Below are 12,123 nucleotides of genomic sequence, written 5' to 3' on the forward strand. Positions count from 1 at the left end.
AGTACAACTCTTTCTTGCTGAAGAATATTTCCTTTTCGGAAAGATCGGATGTATTCACAGTTCTCATCAATTCATATCCATCCGAATCGTTCGAATGTGACAAAGAGTGCTCGTCCTCGACGTCAACAGAATTAGCAGCCTCTAAACTAGGTGATGGGTTATCCAAGTTCTCATCTAATGGTGCACTCCCGTTATCATACTCATGTGTTTCAAGTGCATTATTGTTTGAGACACTATGCATTCGATTCACCAAATCATGTTCCACATTTTGCTGAACATCTACCGCGACAAACGAAGGATCTTCAAAATTTGCGTCCCTTCCCATGTCAACACTTGGGAGATCGGATTCCAAAATAGTAACGCAGATAGCACTTTCCTTATGCACTGATACTATCAATTTAAGTCTTCATTGTCGCATATTTCAGCCGGAGGTATATTCAAGTTAGGGACTTTGAACTTCAATTCAATTTCAGTGCGGGGATCAAGAATACCAAGTTTCTCCTTCAACCTTAACATAAGTTCGGCTACGGTAATACTTCTTGGCACCAGAATGGAAGTAGTTTTGTCCCCTCTCCACTTCCATTCGTCATCCGCATGAACAAAATTTCCCCCATGCGACACGACGAATCTCAAATGATTATTCATACCTGAAATGTTGGGATTGCAATGGTAACAATTCGGAATCAATATGTTGGCATTTAATAGCATGAAACTCACACTTCATAATACGTAAATCAGTACAATAACAAAAGTTCTAATCAAGGGTTTGTATCGTTTTGAAGTATCCAAATTGAAAGTAATATTCTATAACTCGGCAGTTTCGAAATGTCAGGTTCAACATCTCAAACGTCTAACCCGACGATTTGTAAATGTCGAACTCGACAGTTTAACTGTCGAGAATGTCGGGAAGCAGACGGCAGTGAATTTCTGAGGTTTCTTCAACACATCATATTAAGTGTGGTCATTATTATTCACCTACCAAATGACATAATGAAAATGGCATATTGGCCTTGTCATTAAAGAGACTTTAATGGTGGTAATGGAAGAAATTACTCAATGGTGATAATGGCATTTTATTAAGGATTCAAAAAAAATCAAACAAATGAATGCATAATACTTTCAAAGTAATTTCAAATAAATATGCCCATGTTGTATTTAAAATGTACAAATACAAAGTTATAAAAGTAATATAAATTAATTTGTAATTACTAACCTCTCAAAGTGGATGTAGAATACAACACAAATGTCTTCTTGATCAATGAAAATGAAGAAGATGGAAAAGAGGTAGGGTTTCTTGTTTTCATTTCGTTTTCTAATTTATTTGGTAATTTTTTATTAACAAAAATTCATATTAATCAATAAAATACACATTTATCCATGTTTTCTATCAACTCAATGTTTTTCCTTCACATCAAGCATTTAATGCTACTAGAAATGTGTGATTAAGGGTATTTTGGACTTTGCACCCCAAAAATGTGACATTTTTGCTCACAAAAAGTGAAAATGACATTTTTTTTTAACTTTCATTTCTGGTGACAATTTTGTACATTCCCCTTAAGTGGAAATTATTATAATGTTATCTAGACATCTAAATATCAATTTCTCGAGACATAATCCAGTGCTGCAAATGACAGGGATGAGATAGTCTCAACCTTGTTCACAATCGCAGTGTAATGGTTTGACTCCTGAGATATGAAATTAAACTCTTTGTGGACACTAGTGTACGGACAAGCTCTTGTTCCCTAGTCTGCCTGAGTTTTGATTGCTTGCGTCTACCTGTCGCAGTACCAGTATTGGTTCTGCTTGCATCTCTTGCTATAGCTTCTATTTTTTCCCTACATATGTCCCCTACCGCACTACCATAGCACGCTGTCTGTGCTACCTGATTCCCCTCTCCCACGTCTCCTGATGCAGGTAGTTATATCCAGCTGTAACACACTGCTTGCACTACCTGATTTCTCCAACCACAATCTTGACATATCAGCTGCAGCCATGGGGACGCAAGTTTCTCTCCCACCAAATAAGGCAACTCCCTCATTGCCATGTAACAACAAAGATTCGACCTAATTTGCCATAGATTACCTCATGTTCTCATTGTATGCCGTGACATTCTTGCGTCACGTCCAACCAAATCACTCCATTGCAGGCCGTGACATGGAGCCTCCAATGAGAAATTTTTAAGTTCTATAGAGTACTTAGAAAGTTCATATATGTTTCAGGTTGTTCTAGTATTTTCTTTCAGTATAAATGATATTAGGGCGAACAATTGTTCCACATATTCATTTAAAAATGGTATTTTGAGAACTACCCCACTATTAAACAAAAAAAGTGCCTTGTTTTTCCCTTTTTTTTTTTTTTTTTTTTTTTTGCTTCACCCATGGACGGACCCATGTGGGTCAAATGACCCCACAATTTTTTTGCCTTGGTTTTTTTCTTTTTCTTTTTTTTTTTTCAATAAATAGTTGTTTTGATCCCTTTACGACCTATTGTGATACACTTATTAAGGGATGTCAAATGAAATCGAAATATTGTACTCTTAATACTATTTTGAAATGTTCATGGCCTAGTTTTTTGCTCACTAAAGGCGTTCAAAATGGTCAACCATAGCAAAAGTTATAGCACATCAAGGTAGGCTGTTTGAAACTACTATTTCGAAAATTTCGATAATATGCTAACTTTCAAAATTCGTCAAAGATCGTGTGCAATCCAAATCTACAATCGTCTATGTCATGTAAAAGTTCATGTCAAAAACTACATCAGTGTCATATTGAATGGTCCAAACGGACATAGAAGATAGTTAAATATGCGTAAAACGTACATCTCAAAAAAGGATGTCTAACTCATCTTTTCTTTTAAAAAAATTTAATTATTTCATTAGCGTTTATTATTTTTGCACGATAATTTTTTCAATATAATTTATATCATTTTTTAGGAAATTTTATATAGAATATGATGTCAAAAAATTTAGAATTGTTACGAATTAAATGTAATTTGAATTACTTTTGAATTACATTTGCTTTAAATTTGAATTTCATTTACTTGGAATTTGTTTCAATTCATTTACGTTCTACATTTAATTTGGTTTACTTACTGTCGGCTCAACATTTGTCAATGAATTGGTTAACAAAACTGTACAAGTACCAAAATTTATTTAATAATATTGATAATGATGTAATTATACGACGTTTTTAAAGTATCAAAATACGTATTAACTCATTTTCATTAATTTTATGTTGTTTTTTAAAAAAAAGTTAAATTTTAATTTTTGATCCCACAGCTTTACAAGTCTAGGTCCACCCCACTTCACCTATACCTAACTAATTTTGTTGAATTTGTTACTTATTGTTTAAGCTAATTCACAGTAGGTCGATGTTACTTGAAATTTTAGGTAACATGTTTTCATAGAGACTTCAAGTCCTAACAAATTATAATTTTTTTGATATAGTGCAGTAGCTTAGCTTGCAATAACTCTCTCGTCCAGGAAAAGCACGTTAAATCCTACATGCTCTTCTTCTTGATATCTAAATTTGCCAATATCTATCGCCTTTTTATCTGAACGTGACAATACTTCTGTTAAACCTACCTTTTGCACATTAGCTCATGCAAAAGACTGAAAATAGCCCCCAAGACCTGTTTCCATCTTCTTCTACCTTGGGCAAGCACACATAAAACGTACAAATTTCCACTTTGTTTCTCTATGCATGATCACATACATACTCGAGTAGATACATACTTAGGTAATAATATTGAGATTTTGAATTGTTCGTAGCATCTTGGGTATAATTGATAGACACTTCCTCTCAAAGGCATTTTGTCGAACAAGTCGTGTTCTTTGAAAAGGACACCCCGGACAGTATGTTGGATGTTGATTTACATTCTTTTTCTAATTAGATTATAATTTCATAAAAGTGGGACTTTGAAGCTTTGCTTCTCAAGATGTTATCTTTAGTGTTCAATAAGAGAGAACAGATGTTCAACTTTATGTTTGCTTATGAGTTGAACTTGAAATATATAATAAAATGGAAGGGGGGGAATTTTAAAATTTAGCTCGTTAAAAAAGAAGGTTGAACCCCAACCTTGAGGGTCTCTACCGCCCCGTCCCTGGAGTATCGTGAGGGAGGTAAATCGCGGGATGTGCCCCAACAGGCCAATGAACAAGAGCTTGTCCGTACACTGGTGCTCACAAAGAATTCAATTCCATATCTCAGGAATCGAACCCTCACACTGCGGCTGCCAGCAATGCTGAGACTATCTCACTCTTATCCTTTGCTCCACTGGGTTATGCCCCGGGGTGCAAATTTAGCTAGTTATTGATTATTGACGGTGTTTAATCTTTTTATTTCATTTTAGTTGATTCACAATAGACTATGGAGGAAACTATATTGGTGGGAGATGATCTGATGATGGACCCACCATCACCACTCATTAACCTGAAATAACGTCTCACGTGCTCGAATGCGTTGATTTGTGTGATGGGATTTTGAGGAACCTATTTTTAAGTAACACCTTTATTATCCAGATTTATGATTTGGACCAGTCTACATGTACAACGTCCTCTTACTGAATTGGTTACATTTGCTGACGTGATGAAAGTAAAAAAAAATGCATTTTTTGACAGAAACTATTCGCACCACCCATTTTCCCACCATTTACCATTTGCAAGACACATGTTTGCCCAAATTGCATTTTTCCCCAAATCCTTCAACACTGTCGACAAAAAGAACGACGAGTGAACCAGATCGACGACACCACTGACATTGACGTTGGAGACGATACGACGGCGAATCCCACATTGTTGCCTCCATCATTTGCTGTGGACCCTAAACCCAACTATTATGGAGATAATTCGAAATGAAAGGCGGCAACTCCAACTGCGGCAACAGCACGGGTAACTAATTAAATATGTTTGCACATAGTTCAAAATTTATTAGGTGTCGTAAATGAAAGGGAGAAATGGAGCAGATTTTGGGTGTTAAAGTCTTGGAGAACTCGTTCCAAAATTAGGTATTACAAGCACGAGTTGCTATCAATTTGAGACATTACGTCCTGGTCTATGGTGTCATTGTAAAGAAGTATTTTGCTCGACTCACACTAACATGGAGAGACAAAATTTAAAGGAGGTGATGACTCAAGTTAAATAAATTGTGAGGTTGATTGATTTTAGGCATAGGAGTAAATAATAGGATGTGATGTGATGCACTTGAAGAACACTTAATAATTGTAAACAATACAGAATGGGTTGCACATTCACTTAATAAAACCAAAGAAAATATGATTTCGAGGTGGTGTTCATAATTTGGCAGATGAGGGGCTATTCTATAGGTGCAGATTGTTTTGCGTAAAGCAATTTTGTTTGGTAACCATTAATAATGTTGTTCCTTCGCATGTAAATAAGTTAATTACTCATGTGTAAAGTCCAATTATATTTGTTAACAATTATGAACATTTTCTCGGCGGTGAGAATTGATTATGGTTTTTTGTTCGTAAATACAGGATATCTAGAAATTTAGTCATCTGAAGGCGACAGTCCGAAAGATAACAACTTAGGGGTAGAGACTGAGATAATCGTGCCTCATGTTGGAATGAAATTTAATGATAAAAATGAGGTATTCAGATTTTACAAAAATTATGCATTCCAAATTGGTTTTGTCGTTAGAAAAAGGAATTCGAAGAAGGGTGATGACAGGGTTGTACATTATATAACTTTCACGTGCAGGCGAGAAGGCCGTTGAACGAGTGGTATCAATTCTTGTCTAAAGCCTCAACCAACCGTCCAAATTGGGTGTAAAGCGAGACTGACATGTTCTGAACTAAATGGAAAGTGGCATATTAACACTATCCACCTAGAGCATAATCATAGAACAAGCCCATCAAAGTCCTGGCTGTATTGTTGCAATCGCGAGATTAGTGCATGCGTGAAATGATAGCTCGAAATAAATGATATTATTGGTTTACCGTTGCACAAGAGTTCTAACTCAGCAGTAGTTGAAGCTGGTGGTTATAGCAATATAACATGTGTTGAGAAATATTGCAGAAATTTCATTGACAAGGTTCATTAGTTACGACTCGATGAAGGAGATGTTGTTGCTAAACAAGCGTATTTCTCGAAGATGCAAACAAGCAATTCTGGTTTCTATTTTAGTATAGACTTGGATGATGAGGCCTATCTGAAGAACATTTTTGGGCTGATAATAGGTGTAGAAAAGCATGTAATGAGTTCGGCGACGTAGTGACATTTGACACCACATATTTGACTAACAAGTATGATATGACATTCGCTCCTTTTGTTGGGGTAAATCATCATGGGCAATGAACTCTCCTTGGATGTGGATTAGTTTCGAATAAAGATACAACGACCTTCGTATAACTTTTTAGGACATGGCTGGAATGTATGCATGGTATAGCTCCAAGTGTAATTATTACGGATTAAGATCTAGCTATGCAGAATGTAATTGTCTTTCTGAATACAAAGCATAGATGGTGTTTGTGGCACATGTTGAAGAAGTTACCAGAGAAATTTGGCAACCATAAATACAAAGCTTCTATCATTTCTATAGTGCACGGTTGGTATACGACGTAAAGGGATGTGAAGAATTTGAACAATGGTTGGAGTAAGATGCTCAAACAGTATGAATTACTAGAAAATGATTGGTTAACTGGATTGTACATTGAGAGACAATGATAGGTACCATGTCTTTTTAGGACATCATTTTGGATTGGCATGTCGACAACTCAACGAAGTGAGAGCATTAATGCATTTTTTGATGGTTATGTTCATTCCAAAGCTTCCTTTAAGCAGTTTGTATAGCAGTACGAGCATGCATTAAGAAGTAAAGTGGAGAAGGAATTTCAAGTGATTTCAAATCATTTTCACAAATGGTTCCATGTGCAACAAGGTATGCAATGGAGAAGCAATTCCAGTCGATGTACACAATCGCGAAGTTCAAGGAGTTTCAATAACAGTTCATCGGAAAGGTATATTGGGAAGTCCTATCTGCCCACGATTCATACTTACATACTATTTACAAAGTGCATAAGAATGAATGTATGATCCCGAAAATATTTAAAGTCTTGTTCCGTAGAGAGGACTGTGAATTCCAGTACAGTTGTCATTTATTCGAGTTTAGAAAAATCGTTTGCAAGCACGTAATTAGAGTTTTGCTTCGAAATCAGGTACAAACATTGCCAAATAAATATATATTGATGAGGAGGATGAGAGATGTCAACAGACCGTACACGAGAGTTCTAATCACTTACGATAGTTAGATTCGCACTCCCAACCAAGTTAGATATGAGCAAATGTGCACTGCCTATACAAAGTCAGCTAACTTGGTGGCCTATGATGAACAACAGTGGAAGGGTATTATGGATTGGATTGAGTTCCTAACAACGAAGTCAACGACGTTGAAGTCAAGTAATGTCGGATCTCAATGCCTCGAAGCAGAAAAGCTAGTTAGCGGGCTCGTCTTGGATCTGAAATACTCTAAACACAAAGGAGCTCCTAAAAAACTCCGTCAAAAACATGATCTTGAAAGTTGTTCCAAAAAATAAAACAGCTCTACATCGGTGCCAACCAACATAAGTACATCTTGAAAGCATGTGGCGATGATTTAATGTTGATCAATCTCAAGGTGACATGCTTGATTTTTTACTCCTTTACATATTATGTTCATTTCATATGTGGACCGCTTGATGCATTATTGTCATTTTGTTTTTTGCAGGAAGTTCAAACGACCATCACATTTCCATGTGTGACTTGTCATAATCTCAGCACATGAGAGAGGATTGTCGACAATCAATGACATACAAGCTATGGTTCTTATGTTGATTGGTTTGTAATTGTAGCTTGTTAGATGCATTTTGTCAACTTAGTTGAAATTTGTTATTATTTTTATTCATGAATTGTAGCATGTTGGATGCTTTTTGTCAACTTTGTCGAAATCTGTTATTGTTTGCAGTAATGAATTTATCTTTGCTTCATTTGTCTATTGAAGTTTTATGTTTGGAGATGGTTTATTGTTGAGGTGTGTAAAGAGTTGGGATTATATATGCATTTTAAGTCTGTTGGATGCTTGTTTGATGCATTTTATATTTGGAACTATATATCTATTGATAGGGCAGTTTTTGCATTGAAGAATTCAAATGGGATTGTTGAGGAGGCGGCCGAGGAGGAGTTGATGGATACCATGGCTCAGGCAAACTCGACTGGTATGTTTATATGCCCTCATACTGGCTTGAAATTGATTGCATTGTTTAAATTGAGGCAAAGTAGGGTTATTGGTCCTGTTTAAGTTGAGGCAAAGTGGGGAGATTAAAGACATGGGCTGTCGGTTTGCAAATCCACCTGTGCAAGTGAAGGCGAATTTTGGGTCGATCATGGATGTTCTAAAAACGTTTTGATGAGCAAGGAGTCCAAACAACATATTGTTCACAGTAATGAATTTATATTTGCCAAAAACAATGTACGCAATTTGTAAATATGGTGTAATACGAGCTAATATTTCATGTAAATTTTTGTCCAATTCGTTTTTAGTGATGACTACGTGATGGAAGAAAGATCGGCCAAGATGAGATGAGATTAACTGTGGCCAACAAAAAAAACCTTTGAAGTTAATGTCTAATAGGAATGCCACAAACATAGAACAGTCACAATTCATTCAATAGAAAATACAAACCAATTCATTCAAATGTTACGACAATTTGATTACATCAACAATACACTGTCTAATTAACACCCTTTTTTCGCTTTCTCCTCGTCATCCAGATCTCATTTCCCTTTACAAGAGTTATGTTGAGAGAAATCTCAAAATGTTCATTTTCATCGGCTACATTAGTGCATTTTTGGAAAACACTTGACAGGTCAATAGTTGGATCGTTGAACTCATATGATCCTGTAGAAGAGAAACTTGATTCACGTTCATAGTGCACTAGCTCATCATCATATGGTGAAACATCACACTACTTGAAATGCCTACAGTCATGAGAACAGCAACGGAATATCCATCCTTTGTTTACACTATTTTTTTTCACCTCGATCCACTTCATAAACCCCTCGCCACATTTCGAGAATCTTCTCTTTCTCAAACATTTCGACAATGAGTGACTCGGCTTTCTACAACTATGACATATACCTCTATTCCTTCCTACCATGGAGCAAACTCTAGCATACAGTACAATTCAGAAAGCCCAAAGTCAGAATTCGAACTAGATAAAATAGAGTGCAAGTGCAATTGAACACGACAAGCTAAAATCTTGACAATACTGGAATATAAAACACGCTGATTTAATGCATACACAAGTCAGTAGCAACAGATTTTATGAATTATGAAAATTACTAACAAGATGTTTCCCTAAGCTACGCTTAAGAGGTTAACATGAACACAATTCCACAGACCCACATTGTGGATTTTGAAAAATTCCACATACGCATACAATTGATTTCGAGAATTTCAGACGCTGGCGATTTCGATAAGTTGAGACCACAGCAACGATGGTTTGTAGAGAAGGTAGCACCGGTGGTTTGGAAACTTTCAGGCGATAGCACCGATGGTTCGGAAATTTTCATATGGCAGCACCGAATAATGAGAGAGACACCGGATAGTGAGAGAGACGACAGTGAGATAAATATGAGTGGTTGGAAAATTATGAGTGGTTGGGTGGATAATAAATGATAGGAGAGAAAGATAGTGGGTCTGACCATTTGACCCTTTTTTGAATTCAAAATATCGCAACATGTTAATGCTGTAACAAAATCTGGAGATGTACAAATAGAATTTTCCTTATGATTTTATTTTCTTTGGACTGATTGGGGGCGTTCTAAGTTGAAAATGATTGTTCCCTCTTTGGTTTTATTGCATAGGTTTATAAATTAATGATATTGAGCTATTTTGTTAAGACGAGATTACAATGTATCGGCAATATGCAGAGAGTAGGGTGAGTTTTTAAAGAATTGTATGATTAATTTTGGATTCCACTATTTGTTTGATTTCTTGTCCCGAGATTTGCAAGGATGGTCTTCTATATGTAGGATAAAAAACTAAGACAAGGCCTTCGAGAAAATGAGAAGAAACTTGAAATATCAATACCTTTGGATCAAGCAAAGAAGAGAGCTAACCAGTTGGGATCAGAAGTCACATTGCTCGAGAGGTATGTTCAGTCAACCATGGGTTAGGAAATTTGCAGGCGCTCCCTAATGGGGTGAATGAAAGAAAATTGATAGGTATCACTCATTCATTATTCTTGTAAGTTGTCAGTTTTCCTTGGAAATTACAGAAAGTAAGAAAAATTGCATTTCTTCTCGAATCTACTTGCCACTTCGTAAATTAAGGTAGTTCAAAGCAAGTAACATGTCAAAGTTTTCATTGACATGGAAAGATTCATACGGACTATTCTTGTTAGGGCTGCTGCTGATTGCTAATATCAGTAGAAAGTAACGTCCTCAATCTCCAATTTCAGATCTCGAATTAATTCAGTTGTACAAACCTTTATATTTGTAATGTGAACTTTTCCTTCAGTTACTTTGAGTTCTGAATAATGATAAAAAAAACAAACAAATATTTCTAAATTTCATTTATACCTATTATCTTATGAAATTGTTTATCTTTTCACATTTGTTAGTCATAAGATCTAAGTCACTGTTGTCAATGAAAAGGACAAGGAACGAAAGAAGAAAGATTTTAACAATTGTTCGTCCCACTCTTAACGCTCTTCTGAACCATTCAATATTTATGGCTGGTGTTAGATATTTGTTAACTAGTTTAAAGATGGTTTTCTTTGTTTCTTTTTTTCTCAATTTAGAGGTGAAATTACCAAACTTCTTTTCACTTAACCTTTGTCCATTTACTGGTAAATCCAATACATTTATAATTGAAAAACTATTCAACTTGAGTCCTTTCCTATATGAGGAAACACTGGTGACAAAAGGCAACTATTGCTTTCCGAAAGTCTGAAATATGAGAGGCTTTTCAAAAAAAAAAATCGAGGGTAGGTTCCAATAGAATGTTGTAGTGTACTTTTTGTGTCCAAGCTGCCATGCAAAGTCTCCGAGCAATATAGTCAGAGTGAACCTTCAAGTCTTTTTCCAATGAGTAGGAACAGAAATCTCTACATAAGATAATATAAATTATATGCCATCTTTCTCTATACGGACTTTGTCATAGTTTAATTATGCTGATTCCTTAGATCAAATTTCATCATGGTAAAGTAATTAAATAAGGTATTATTTGTGTTTTAGGCGCTTGATTTTGGCAAGTGGAGTTGAAGGCATGAAAGGATTTCGACAAAGATGGAGTCTGCATGGTTGTCTCACGGATACCAAGTAATTTTTTCACTGATCTTTATGTTTTCATGTGGATGATGCCATCTAATCACAAGCCACTAGTTTCTATAATAGTTCTCAACATTGCACCAATATGGTTATTGTCTCGTATGAGGAGATTAGATGCCCTGAAGCAAGGAATGAAGAACAGGAAAAAGGAGCCAGTTGGAGCAGATTCGACCACCAAAAGGAGATGGTTCTTGTTATGTATTGACACACTTGGTCGACCCACTGAGGCTCATGGCCCACACATGCCGAACTACGTAGCATAGTGTCGGAGGCCCCTAGGCCAACAAAGAAGATACGACATATAGAAACAACACCCATGACGTAGCCCAAATGCTGAAACCGAGGTACATTGGCGCCGGTGGTTTCTACGCCGATTTGGTTTGCACCGAGGCCCAAATGTCGAAACTGAGCTCTAGAACACCTTTGGCAATACTCTTCTCCAATGATCTAGCCTTACACAAGGATCTCCTTCGAATGATTGATGGGACACACATCATAGAGTGTAAGTTTGTTATCTTGTTAAACATAGCGGTGACTCTACCAATTAATAAATGTATAGCAGACTAGGTAGTCAAACATGATGCATAGAATTTGACATGTAAACCAACAAGATGAAGCCACGTGTACTCCCAACCAAGAGCCACGATTTAACTTGTATTACTATAAATACTCTTCCATGCATCCAATGTAAAGCTAATGCAAGATTCAATACAAGAACAAATACTCTCTCTTTTACTCTGTTACAAAAACAAATCGAGATTACATACATATTCTACAAATTGCGATTGGTAATTATT

The 12,123-nt window shown here is 36.1% G+C and overlaps 1 protein-coding gene and 1 pseudogene across 1 annotated transcript in view; one reads left to right on the plus strand and one right to left on the minus strand.

The window, feature by feature from the left end:
• LOC111391332 overlaps positions 1–325 on the minus strand; it is a 2,211-nt gene extending 1,886 nt beyond the window's left edge. The window contains exon 1 of the mRNA XM_023016531.1: positions 6–325. Within this exon, the coding sequence (XP_022872299.1) occupies positions 6–325 (320 nt within the window). The remainder of the gene's footprint in view (positions 1–5) is intronic.
• A 4,024-nt stretch (positions 326–4,349) lies between these two features.
• LOC111391333 lies at positions 4,350–11,589 on the plus strand (annotated as a pseudogene).
• Positions 11,590–12,123: the final 534 nt, after the last annotated feature.

Source organism: Olea europaea, unplaced genomic scaffold, assembly GCF_002742605.1.
Source record: "Olea europaea var. sylvestris unplaced genomic scaffold, O_europaea_v1 scaffold775, whole genome shotgun sequence".
Taxonomy (NCBI): domain Eukaryota; kingdom Viridiplantae; phylum Streptophyta; class Magnoliopsida; order Lamiales; family Oleaceae; genus Olea; species Olea europaea.